This window comes from Rhinatrema bivittatum, chromosome 4 (assembly GCF_901001135.1).
Source record: "Rhinatrema bivittatum chromosome 4, aRhiBiv1.1, whole genome shotgun sequence".
NCBI classification, from domain to species: Eukaryota; Metazoa; Chordata; class Amphibia; order Gymnophiona; family Rhinatrematidae; genus Rhinatrema; species Rhinatrema bivittatum.
In genome coordinates, this window is record NC_042618.1 from 67,254,928 (window position 1) to 67,268,051 (window position 13,124).

At 45.4% G+C, this 13,124-nt stretch overlaps 2 protein-coding genes across 9 annotated transcripts in view; one reads left to right on the plus strand and one right to left on the minus strand.

Annotated features, from left to right (window-relative positions):
- The window catches only part of DLGAP5 (DLG associated protein 5), a 214,075-nt gene extending 209,498 nt beyond the window's left edge, over window positions 1–4,577 (plus strand). For all 4 annotated transcript variants that reach the window (XM_029598267.1, XM_029598268.1, XM_029598266.1 and 1 more), the window contains exons 17-19: window positions 1,429–1,690; window positions 3,096–3,181; window positions 3,774–4,577. In XM_029598267.1, coding sequence (XP_029454127.1) covers window positions 1,429–1,690; window positions 3,096–3,181; window positions 3,774–3,851 — 426 coding nt within the window. In that variant the 3' untranslated portion in view covers window positions 3,852–4,577. The remainder of the gene's footprint in view (window positions 1–1,428; window positions 1,691–3,095; window positions 3,182–3,773) is intronic.
- An 813-nt stretch (window positions 4,578–5,390) lies between these two features.
- LOC115089880 (galectin-3-like) overlaps window positions 5,391–13,124 on the minus strand; it is a 72,592-nt gene continuing 64,858 nt past the window's right edge. For all 5 annotated transcript variants that reach the window (XM_029598278.1, XM_029598277.1, XM_029598275.1 and 2 more), the window contains exon 6: window positions 5,391–5,738. In XM_029598278.1, coding sequence (XP_029454138.1) covers window positions 5,583–5,738 — 156 coding nt within the window. In that variant the 3' untranslated portion in view covers window positions 5,391–5,582. The remainder of the gene's footprint in view (window positions 5,739–13,124) is intronic.

Consider the following 13,124-nt stretch of genomic DNA (forward strand, 5'->3'; position numbering starts at 1 on the left):
AATATCTGTCTGTCTGACTGAGGAAGTTCTGCTAATCAAGGGAAAGTGCAGCAGGGGTGTCTCCCTTTGTACTAGGATGTTCAACTCCTGTTGATTCTAAGAAGTTCAAGAGAGGAGGCTAGTTGCAAGGAGAAAACACTGGGCAACAATGAAAGTGTTACTGACCTAAAAAGGTCCTACTCTGTAGTATCTTGATGTGCTGAACACAAATATGACCATGAAAAGTTTTTATTGGTTCTCGTTTTGAAGATATTTAATATAGTTCACTTTCTATGTTTAGTCATGTAAATTTATCCAGTAGGACTGTAAATAAGCCTAGAATGATGTAATATTGCATCATATTGCATAATACCATCATGCCCACATCGTCCAGAGTTTATTACATCATTTTCTGATGCAATGCAGTTCTACTGCCATGCTGCTGCTGAGTAAGCTGACGTCAGCATTGAAGCCCAGTCAGAAAGGGTGAGCATTTGAAATATTCATGCTGGCTGACTACTGCGGGACACTCCGCAGAGATGTTCCCGAACAGGTGTACAAGAGACAAAGAAATCTAAGACGTAGTCTATGACTTCATTTTTCAAACGGTGTTAACCGTAGGTCTCCTACTATTGGCATACAATTCAAGATGTAATTATATTATTGCATATTACAAAAAAACTAGAGCCAATTTTGCATTTCCACAGTCACATTCATGTTTAGCACATGGAAATTTATAAGAATTGACTAATTTCATTTCCGTAACATGACTTTTGTGAAAATTTGTTGCCCAGTGAAATCAGAGACAGAGAAAGGAGTCTAAAGAAGTAAATACAAGTATCCTCATGTAACATGAAGGGAGTTTGGGGTCAAGGAAGATCCCTGCATGCTTTTGAATTGTGTTTCAGTTTCAACTTATATTATGGATATCACCCAGAGGAAATTTCTCAGTAAACTTTTATTTTTGGAACAATCAAGCTGGTGTGGAATTGTTTTATTGTGGAAGCCATAGCCCAAAGTGACCAAAAGCAAGTCTCACTGCTAGCCAAAGGAATGACAGGGATGCTCATAGGTTGCATGATGGTCTAGCAGCTCCCAGATGTGCCCCTCTGTCCAGTCCAGGTATGCAAGGAGGGAAAAAGGGTTTATACTATTTAAAGTGCATTTTAGAAAATGTCAGCAGGCTGCAGTATCTGACTGTCCTCTGTGATTTTTACTCTATTCCCACTATTGCAGCCCTACATATAATTATTAAAAGATGCTAATGTTCAGTATCAGTCTATTGATAAATTATCATTCTAATATTCTAAAAGTTCTTCTCTGTGTAAACCTCAAATGGCAAGTAGGAGTTGCTGCTGCCTTAAAATCTAGAGCACTTGAACTTTTGGATTTTGTGGGGTCATTTCAAAATGTTTACATCTAGACAAGCTTTTTGTTTCTATACTGCAGGAAATAAATGTGACTCCTGAGAAGGATTTTGTTCCAGTGGAAAACTGCAGGTCAAATTCCACTGTGTCAGAAAAAGTGGAAGTGTGTGTTAAAGAATCTCCAGAAGAGACATGCCATGTGGTGTGTGGGGGGACGGAATTTACTGCTGATGAGGCAATACAGGATATTGTCATGTCTAGTCCAGAGAAGACCACTCAGTCATCTGAAATTCTTTTTCCTATACCAAAAGAAGAATTGGGAATATTTGGAGAACATGAAACAGGTCTGTATTATGCATTCTGAACTGTCTGGTTTGCACTCTGTATAATCTCTTTAAAGCAGTAGTACCAGTCTCCTTGTAGTCCATTATAATTTTGCTGTGAGTAAAGATGCTGCAGGTAACAGGAAACACATTTAAAAAAAGACTAATAAAGTTTAAATACTATGGAGGTAACTTTCAAAAGGGTTTTATGTGCATAAAGCTGGATTTTTGAAAATTTCTACTTTTATGCTCATAACTCCTTTGAAAATTCACTCCTATAAAATGAATGGGGCTTAAAGAAGCTGGTAAACTACAGCATCCTCAATTGCTTGTCAGACTGAGCAGCCAATTTTATTTATTTATTTTATTTATTTAGAGTTTTTATATACCGGCAATCATGAAAACATATCTTTTTTTCATGAAAACAATTCATGAAATCATGAAAACAATTCATGCCTGAATGTGTTTTCCATTTCTCCTTTCCCTCTTACCTTTCTGGTGGTTTTTTTTTTTTTTTTGGGGGGGGGGGGGGGTTTACAGCAAAATTCTACTTTTGCTAATAAGTTAAAGCACTGTTTTATACAGCAAAACTCTAAAGCCTTATAAACGAGTAACTAGAAGTATATATAGATAAAAAGCAATTCAATTCTATTTGTTAATCTACTTTCTAAAGGGAAAAAAGAGGCTTTTGAGATTCATGTCTGTGACCCCGCCCAATCCACTGAATCACGTTTGTTTGATGTCCTATCAACACAATTTGAGGATGTGTCAGGGGGACATGAGGATTATGACCATTGTGTGTCTCCTCAAATCCATGCCTATGAGGACAAATGCACATGTGTTATGAGAAGCATACCAGAAGAGATCGGAATGGAACTTTGTTTTCCAAAAACTTGTACCTTCTCCAGCTCTTTAAAAAAAAAAAAAAAAATTGTACTGAATTTTGTGTATGCAAATACCGATCTGCTGTAACAAGTTTTTTCTTTATTATTATATTATTTTACCAGTTTATATTCCACAATTTCCAATTTGTTCAATGCAGGTAGCAAATGAACATGTATAATACATCATTTAAAAACAATAAAACTTATGTAAAATATATGCTAGCTAGATATTCTGTTGTAATGCTATAACAAGCATACTGCACTGTTTAGTTTTCATTTTTATGTAAGGCTGGACTGCTTAATGTTGCAAATTAATAGGTTAATAACAGACCCACTTATTAAATTCATTATACAATATGTAGCTAATCCTTTTTGCAAAATCTAAACACAGAAAAATGCAGATTGGGATTGTGTTTTACCATATTTTTTCCATCTTCACCTAACAGGATGTTAAAAATGCAGTCTTTTGTTTAGACACAAACTGAGAATTAAGATTTAATTTTAAAAAATGCTAGTAGTAAAATTGTCCCCTTTTTTTGCAGAGATATTGCCTGCAAAGCTGACTTCTTCTGCTATTTCATCTTGTGAAACTCTTCATTTTTTCAAATATTCCACACCACCAAAATTGGTAAGTAATGTAGATTTTTATTTTATTTGAATTTAAATTTAAGTAGAAGAGCTAAATTGAAGTATTCCTGCAGGTCCACTGCTAAATTGTTATTGTATATAAATAGTTGAAATGCTGTTTGAGAGTGTATTATGCTATTATAACTATATTCTTCAAGAAAGGGATAGTAAATTTAAGGAGGAAACTTTGATTCAGAATTGGTTCTCTTATTGGCTTTTGTTATTCTAATTCAATAGTTAACAAATCTGGTCCTTGAACCTGCAGCTGGCCTGGTTGTTAGGGTAACCAAACTATAAATGTAGCCTAGTTCTTCAACCAGATGTACATAATTGTAAAATGGATGTCCTATAAAGCACACCTCTGTATATGTTCTTAAGGGCAAGACAAGGTAACCACCACCTACTAGAGTATGAAGATAGCTGAAGGAGTCCCCATAAAAATGAAGTACTACAGGGAAGCTGCATGTGTGTGCTTACTATATAATCAGTATCTTAAATGAGAATAGGAAATTTAATAGTTATGTAATCTTATATTTTTTAAACTTGTTTGAAGTTACTTAACTATCTGTTCCTTTTTTATTTTCTTTCTGCAGAGTGAAGTGGGCCATGAGATACAGGACACAAAAGCTAGTGATTTGATTGTATTTTCACCTTTTCCTACCCCTAATTAAAAAAAAAAAAAAAAAAAAATTGGCAATCCCATTTAATTTCAGGTTTTAGCTGCAAATTTATTAACTTGGCCCCTGGTTGGGTTTTTCTCTGAATACCTGCATAATATTTTAAAATTCTTCTCATGAGCATAGATTATGGTTATAGAGATGAAAGCTGCAGACTGGGACATTTTTTTTGCTCCCATGTTTAGACTGTGATCTTGAAGTAACTCCACAGCTGTATCATGTTAACTTCCATCCATTCTCACTGCTTTTCAAGATAGATGCAAGTCGACACATCTGTGTTGTATGTAGCTGAGAAAGTATGAGTGACTTGAAAGATTGACAAGTCTCTCTTCACTATGCCCAGTGGTTTGGTTTCTGTTTGCCCCACAGTTTGCAAGCTTGCGAGTATTTTTGATATAAGCCTTTGTCTTTTACAGAATTCTAACTGCCACATTTTGATGTAAACTATCATTCACAAATATTTAAAATGTGTTCATGTTAATTTTAAATGATGCAATGGCATTTCTCTCCCATAAATTGCTCATATGTTCCCTAGCTGAAAAGACTTTATTTTTGTCTGTATTAACATTGTACGCACAAAGATTTTTGTATACATTATTCCTATGATAAGATATGTAGTAATACAAAATAAAGATATTTGAACTGGGATGCAGTAATACAAATCAAACAAATGTAATCATATAAAACATCTGATCAATAAAATGTATTTTTGTTCTGGGAGAAGTTATGTTTTGAGTAAAATGAAACTGATTATCTTTATCTTGTCTAGATCAAGGTGAGTGTAGTTTTTGTTTGCTTTTAGTATTAATTGTGTAAGGTCCTTAGAACTCTAGATTTATTCCATTGAAGTGTTTGTAAATAGTGAGAAACGGGGCTAGTATCTAGCTTCTTTCAGGGGACAAATACTGTACAACTGAACCAGAAACAAATGTGAATCTTTTTCTTCAAACCAGCATTCATCCTGATTCATTATTTTGATGCCCTCCTTGAACTCAAACTGGAATTCAAATGGGAAATTCATAACACCCATTCAGATTAATGGTTCGACTAAAACAGCTATTCCACATTGCTTCAAAATGTGAAATGCATTATTTTCAGCCTGCATACCATGTTAGCAGAAATACAGCATGAAGTGGTTGTAGACATTACAGTTAGTGGTAGAAAACTGTAGAGTTGTAGTAAGTGGTACAAGCTAGAGGTTAACATAGCAGTGCTGCTTCTCAGAGCAAAATTGGATAGACTTCTAATATAGTAAAGATTAAGAACCCATATGCTGTGGGGTTTTGGTACATACTCAAGCTCATAATAGTTAAACATAAATAATCCATCTAGCTCAAATTCTGATAGGGGCAAGCAGCATTTAGGTGGCCTATATCAGCAAGGAATGATTTAGTAAAATTGCCTCCTTAAAAATGAATTTGACAAATTATGATTGAAGTGCATTTTCTTCTGAATTCTATTTAGCTTCTCACTTATTGCAACTATTTTTTGTTCTACTAATTCTCAGGTCTAGTATCAAATGGATGAGACATGTGTTGTTGGATTAATTTTTATTACAGACATGAAGGAAGAAGTGATTATACAGCTACACATATTTAGAGACATGCTTCAGCAATAATGCAAATAAAATGAAAAGTTGTTCTAAAGCTCATCTTATGTTGAGAATTTAAACAGTGGCCTTCTTTTGAAGAGTTTGCCAACAGATAGTATTAAATGTAAAAGAATTTATGCCGTTGTAAGCTCAACACCTGTTAAAGTGATATCGCCAGTGATGTGAAGTTTGTCGATTTCCTTCAGTGCTTTGACACGATAGTCGTATTGCAACAAGTGCTCATTATTGACAGCCACTTTGAAATGGTCTGTATCACAAAGAATTTGGATCTGAAATGGTAAACAGAATTAATCAGTGGAATGTCATAACACCTAATGATATGTGTTAGCTGGAGCTAATTCACAGCCAGACTTTGCTATACAACCACCAGTAATAGGCTCACCCCCTACCTGACAGGGCAAAATGTTTGTGGCCCAATTCAACAAGTACTGGTTCTCCTAGGACAAACAGGATGTTATTCCTCACACATGGGTGACATCATCAGATGAAGCCAGGCACAGCATGCCATTAACCGCATGGGGTCCTCCTTCAGTCTTTCTTTTTGCTGTGCAGTTGCCTCACAGTGGTGGAGCTCTGCTCTGTCTTCAGAGTTTTTGCAAATGTTTTGCTGCCTTTGCATGGGGTCCCCTTTTCTCTGTTCTCCCCTAGTCACTGGGGCAGCATGGTAAGTTTTTTCCTTCTTTGTAGTTGGTTCCGGAGATTTTTTTGGCATCTGTGTCCGCCCTGCATCACCTGTTCGTCAGCTCAAGAGATGGCCTCCTCTGGTTTCTGGCGATGCCCCCAATGTCTCTGACTGATCCGCATGAAGGGGTAGATTTTCAAATGTATGGATGAGCGATTTTATAACATGCGCACGCTGATGCGCGCATGTTATAAAATCAAGGGTCAGCCCATGCAAGAGGTTACACATTAGTGCAACTTGTGCGTGCGCTGACGTCCGCAACCTTCCCCCGTTCTCTCCCAGGCCACTCAGATTTCAGAGCGGCCTGGGAGGGAACGTCCCAACCCCCTAAACCAACCACCCTTACCTACCCACCCCCTAGGCCTAACGTAGACACCCCCCCTCTCAAACTTTGTCTAACTTCTGTGCCTGTCTTGGGGCAGGCGCAGGTTGTGTGTATTGGCAGCCTGCTGGCAGGCAATCCCCCAGCACAGCAGCAAATGGCGGTTGTGCCCGGAGCCTCTGACCCCACCCCACCCCACCCCTTTTCTGAAGCCCTGGGACTTACTTGTGTGGCTGGGCCTTTTAAAATCCAGGCCACAGTCTGTATCCTTTGCCTGGGGGCATCTCATGACATCCAGGGTTGCTGTTTTTGAGACCGGATAACTACTAATCGTCATGAAGAGGACTAGGAAAAAATGGACAAACTTTTCGGGCCCAAGAAGCTGGGGCCCTCCATGCCACCGTCTGCTGCATCGACACTGCATGGTCGAGGGGAATCCATGGACACAGAACCCTTGGTGTCCAACCCTGCTCAGGCTCCCCCTCTGGAGAGGGGTACTGGAGATCGACCTCTGTCAGTGTCCTCCCATTCCGGAACATCAGATTCTTCACCCTCATGGGTGCTGGGGAAAGATTGGGCCGAGCACCTGAGATCAAGAAAGCACCATTGTTGGTCGCCATCAGACATGGCTATGGTTCTGGGCCAGCATCGGCCATATTGCCCATGAAACAGCTCTGTGGAAACCAGGAGTCACATGTCTGTGCCAGGCACCAATCTCCCTCATTTCGAGGGTGATCCAGTGGCACCTGCTCCTCCCCCCTGCCATGTCCACGGCAGCCTTTGAGGAGAAGCTGGATCGTAGGGTTTGGTTGGCAGTACTCCGAGCCCTCAGTGGTATCGAGCCACAGCCCCCATTGGTGCCTCCACCAATGCCTGAGCCCATGCCCTCTATCCTAATACTGCTACTGGAACGCCTTTATGTACTTACTCTGTGCCCTCCCTACACAGCAATTGCCTGTGGGTTCCTCTGTTCCACAGCAGCCATCATTGCCTTGCCCCCGGATCTTCTGAGGAAGGTGGCTTGCTGCTTCCAGGGCCCTTGGGGGCCTCTGGCACCTAAACTGCCGCTTCCAGCAACGGCACCAGGCCCTTGGGAACCTCAGAGCCCTCGTTGCTTCCAGGGCCCAGACCGCGGGCAGGCACCACGGGTCCCCCGCTGACCTCTCCAGGAGATCAGTAAGGAGGAAGCTCCATAAGATCCGTGGGGTGACAATACTTCCAAGTCCTCCGATGTTTCTGAGGATGTCCTCGGAATTGTCACCCCTGGAGGAATGGTGTCAGTCTCCCCAGAGGACTTGATCTTAGTTGGGTTCGTCAGAACAATGGCAGAGTCTATTCCATTTCAGCTCCTCCCAGGATGCTAGGCACCACATACTGGAGGTAATAGTTCCCGTGCATGAAATATTCAAGGAGTTGCTTCTGCGTATCTGGGAACATCCTATCCAGCTCCCTGGTAAACAGGAAGGCTGATGCTGTCTACCTCATTCAGAAGTCTCTTGGGTTTGAACAACATCAGCTCCCCCACCACATCGGTGGTAATGGAATCTGCCCTCAAAAAGGAAAAGCAGTCCCAAACCCATGCGTCTGTGCTGGGACCATAGGGAATGGGATGCCCTAGGTAGGAAAGAATACCAGGAGGCAATGTTAATAGCCCGTATCACTTCCTACCTGTTATATATAGCCTAAAACTCCAGGAACCTCTGGAACAAGGTTCAGGAGTTGGCAGAACACCTCCCTCAACGGCAATAGGATCTTTTCTTAGCGCTCGTCTGCCAGGGCTTCGAGTGTGGTAAACACGAGGTGCATTCCACTTACGACATGTTTGAAAATTCAGCCTGAGTGGCCACCGTGGGCATTGGAGCCCGCAGAATGGCCTGGCTCAGAGCCTCAGATCTCTGGACGGAGGTCCAGGACAAACTTGCGGACCTCCCCTGTATAGCGGATAAACTTTTTGGAGATAAGGTCCAAGATTCTGTGGCTCAACTAAAAGATTATCATGAGACCCTCCAACATCTTTCCACTAGCACGTTGGATCCTGTCTCCTCGGGCAGACGGTCAGTGAGACAAGGGGCCAGATGGTTGTCTTACCATCAGAGGAAAATATTATTATTCTAGGACAAGCAGGATTGTAGCCCTCACATCTGGGGTGACATCAGATGGAGCCCAGCATGGAAAATTTCTGGCAAAGTTCCTAGAAACTTTGGCTGGCAGTTCCGGTGCCCTCGCCAACACCTTTGAGGATGGCACCTGCACGGATGCCTATGCCAACTGGGCTGGAACTGTTGCTGGATTGTCTTGGTGTCCTCCCGATGCAGTTGACGCCAGCACCCTGCAATCCCTCAGTGACTCGCTGGGCACCGAAACGTAAGGCGTCTGAGTTAGTCCTCATGGGGGATTCCTCTGGAGATGAGAGCCCGTCGCCACCCTCTGTGCCATGAGGCCCCTCAGCACCATGGCTGGTGCTCCCTGGGCTGGGGCCCAGCTCTTTGGGGCCCTCGGTCCTCCCGGTGCCTTTGCCCAGAGACATACCCGGGGCTCCACCACCCCTCCTCTCTGGGTGGCCTTGAAGAGCCTGAGGGCCCTTACAATCCCTGGGGATGCTTCAGCGATAGACTCCAATGACCTTCCCCTTCAGAGGAATGCTGGTCTTCTCCACCAGAGGACTTGACATTTGCTGGGTTTGTCTGCGCGCTGGCCGAGGCTATTCCCTTCAAGCGCATGATGGAAGAATATGCCTGCCCTAGATGCTTGAGATCCTCCAGTTCGTCGATGCCCTGAAGGAGGTCTTGGTGCTGCCGGTGCATGAGATTTTCTGGGAACTGCGCCTCCCAACTTTGGGAACATGCCCTCTTCATTGCCTCAGTCAACCAGAAGGCCGGTACGGTGCACCTTGTGCCAACAGGCTGTGGACTTCAAAAAGCGCCAGCTTCCCCATCAGTTGGTGGTGGTTGAGTCAGCACTCAAGAAGGCTAAGCAGTCAACAATGTATGCTTCGGTCCTTCCGGATAAGGACAACAGAGCATGGGATGCCATGGGTAAGTGGGTGTATCAGGGATCTATGTTGGTAGCTCATATCGCCTCCTATCTCTTATACATGACTCAATATACCTGCAACCTCTGGAAACAGGTCCAGGAGGTAGCAGATGGCCTGGCACAGCAGCCTCAGGTGGCTCTTATAGTGCTCGTCCAGCAGGGCCTTGAATGTAGTAAGCATGAGCTGTTTGTGTGCTACCTACGATGCCTTTGAGAAGGTGGGGAGTGTAACGGCAGCGGCTATCTATGCTCCTGGCTTTGGACATTGGACTTTCATCCTCAAGTGCAAGACCAACTGGCTGACTTGCTTTGGACCGGAGATAATCTTTTCGGCGACAATATGAAGGAGGCGGTTGTACAGCTGAAGGACCACAATGAGACCATTCAACATTTGTCCATTGGCATCTTGGCCTTACCAGCCTCTTCCAAAAGGTCCTCCTGGGCAGGCCTGAGGAGACCTTTCTATAGACCAAGGCAGTATTTCCGACCAGCCCCCCCCCCCCCCCCCAGGACGCAGCAGGTGAGTGCCAGGGGTAGATCCTGACAACAGTGGGGGTCCCCCCTCCAGGCCAGCCCCACTATAGGGTTTTGACTGGCAGCAGGGGGTGCATAGGCCTATTGCCTCTCCCAGTGCATAGGGACCTGCCAGTAAGGGGCCGGCTCCGCTTCTTTGTGGACCAGTGGCCAGCTGTGGCATCTGATCAATGGGTCCTGTCTGCATTGGACACTCCACCAGATTTTCCCCTCATATCCACAGTGGGGTCCCCTCTCACATCCAGAACTGCTTCAAGAGGAGATCTCAGCCCTTCTGTCAGAGCTATGGAACCTGTTCCTCAGGAGCAGCAGCCTCGGGGGTTTTACTCTAGTTACTTCCTGATTCCGAAGAAAACAGGAGGCCTCTGTCCCATTCTGGATCTGTGGGCCTTGAACAGATTCCTAAAAATGGAAAAGTTCAAGATGGTATACTTGGGCACCATTATTCCCCTGTTGCAAAGGGGGAGCTGGCTTTGCTCCTTCAACTTAAAGGACATGTATACCCACATCGTGATCCTCTCAAGTTGCAGGAGCTATCTTCGCTTTGTGGTAGGGCTCCAGCATGCTCAGTACTGCATGCTTCCATTTGGCCTCGCCTCTGCGTTATGGGTTTTCACAAAGTGCCTAGCTATGGTGGGGGCTTACCTGTGCCAGTGAGGGGTCAAGGTATTTCTATATCTGGATGAGTGGCTGGTTAAGAGCAACACCCAGATGCAGGGTACTGTGGGCACTTCACAGCACCATTTAGGTCTTGGAGCACCTGGGGATTTTGGTCAACTACCTGAAGTCAAATTCTCCATCCATTGTCACAGCTGGCTTTTGTCGGGGGCCATGCTGGATGCGACACAGGCAAAGGCCTTCCTCCTGCATGACAGGGTGTGTGCCCTGGTTTCCTTGGTGAGATAGATTCAGCAGAGCGGGCTGGTCTTAATGTGGCACATGTTGCAGCTGCTGGGACACATGGCTGTGACCGTACATGTCACTCTCTTTGCTCATCTGCATATGGTCTGAGCCCAGAGGATCCTGCACTCCCAGTGGTGACAAGCTAGCTAGGGCCTTCACGTCCACATCCTGGTGTCCCCCTGTTCAGGAAATCCCTGACTTGGTGGACATCCCCACTCAACTTGGAGCAGGGTATCCCTTTCCACGCTCCCATCCCTAAGGTTGTGCTTACCACTGATGCGTCCCACCTGGGTTGGGAAGCCTTGTTGATGGCCTCCCCACTGAGCAGGAGGCTCACTTTCAGATAAACCTCTTGGAATTGAAGGCAATCCGGGATGCTCTGTGGGACTTCTGGGATCGCTTGGCCAGCACCATCATCCTTGTTCGGACAGGCAACCAGGTGGCCCAGTGGTATATCAACAAGCAGGGGCATACCAGGTCCTTCGTCCTTTGTCAGGAGGCAGTACAAAGCTGGGGTAGGGGATGGTACTCCACGCCATGTACTTGGCAGACTGGCTGAGTCGCACCTTCTGGCCCCATGAGTGGTCCCTGAAACGGGAGGCAGCGAACTGGATCTTCCATCTCTGGGGGACCCCGGACATGGACTTGTTTGCCTCCCGCAGCAATGTGAAGGTTCCGCAATACTGCTCTCTGCCTAGGTCAGACAACAGGCTGCCCACAGATACCTTTGTCATTCATTGGGGGGTCAGGCCTCCTATATGCCTATCCGCCTGGTCCATTAGTGACGAAGACTCTCCTGAAGCTTCTTCAGGACCAGGGGTCCATGATCTTTGTTGCCCTGCATTGACCGAGGCAAGTCTGGTTCCCGCTTCTGCTGGAACAATTCTGGAGGAACCCAGGGGATGACCCTGGACCTTCTCTCACAGGATCAGGGCAGGCTCCGCCATCCCAACCTCTGTGTCCTGTCTCTCACGCCTTGGATGTGGAAAGGATGTCGAAATAGAAGTTCAAAATGGTCTCCCTTGCCACTCTGATCCTTCTCTTGCAGGGAGGAGACTGGCTTTGCTCCTTCGATCTCAAGGAAGTGTACGCTCACAACGTAATCTCCCCTTTGTGGTGGGTCACTGCCATTTCCACTACAGGGTGCTGCCATTTGGCCTCGCCTCAGAGCCATGCCTCTTCAAATGCCTAACGCCAGTAGCAGTACACCTGCGCCGTCTGGGGGTGCAGGTGTTTCCCTACTTAGACAACTGGCTTAGCAAGAGCAGCTCAACAGGGAGCGCTTCAGTCTCTGCACTTAACCATTCAGGTACTAGAGTCTCTCGTGTTTGTTGTCAACTACCCGAAATCCCCCCTGACTCCCATGTATCTGGATTTCATTGGTGCCCATCTGAACACAGCGGAGGGCAAGGCCTATCTCCCTCTTGACTGAGCACTCACCTTGGCAGACTTGGTGTGTCGGAGCCCTTCTAGGCCACATGGCAGCCAAGGTCCATGTCACTCCATTTGCCTGTTTACCCATGCGCAGGGTGCAGTGGACCTTTTGGTCTTGGTTGCAGCAAGCCTCCCTGAACCTAAATGCATGCATATGTGTCACCCACCCACTCCAGCTTTCCTACTCCTGGTGGGAGGACCTTCCCAATCTGGAACAGGTGGTGGTCCTCTTCCAGTCCCCCTCCTTCCAAGTTGTCCTACGAGTGGTCTCTGGCCCGGTAGGGGTGAACATGGGGCACCCCCGGTGTGGATCTGTTTGCCTCCCCCTGCAACAACAAGGTGGAGTACTCTTGCTCCCTCTACGAGGAGGATGGCCAACCAGCCTCTGATGCCTTTGCCCGCCCTTGGGGCAAGAGGCTTCTATATGTGTATCCTCCACTCCCACTGGTGCTGAAGATGTTCCTGAAGCTCCAGCAGGAGGGGAAACCATGAGCCTCATTGTCCCCTGTAGGCCATGGCACATTTAGTACCATTCTTGCAGGACCTTTCTGTCCAGAACCCGATCAGTCTGGGCACCTTCCTGACCCTAGTCTCGCAAGATCAGGGAAGGATGCGCCATCCAAAACTCAGGGTGTTGTTTCAAGACGGCCTGGATGTTGAAAGACTAGTCTTGCAGCATCTGTCTTTAACTGACAATGTATCCTGGGTTCTGGTCACCTTCAGGAACCCTTCGACTAGAAAGTCATA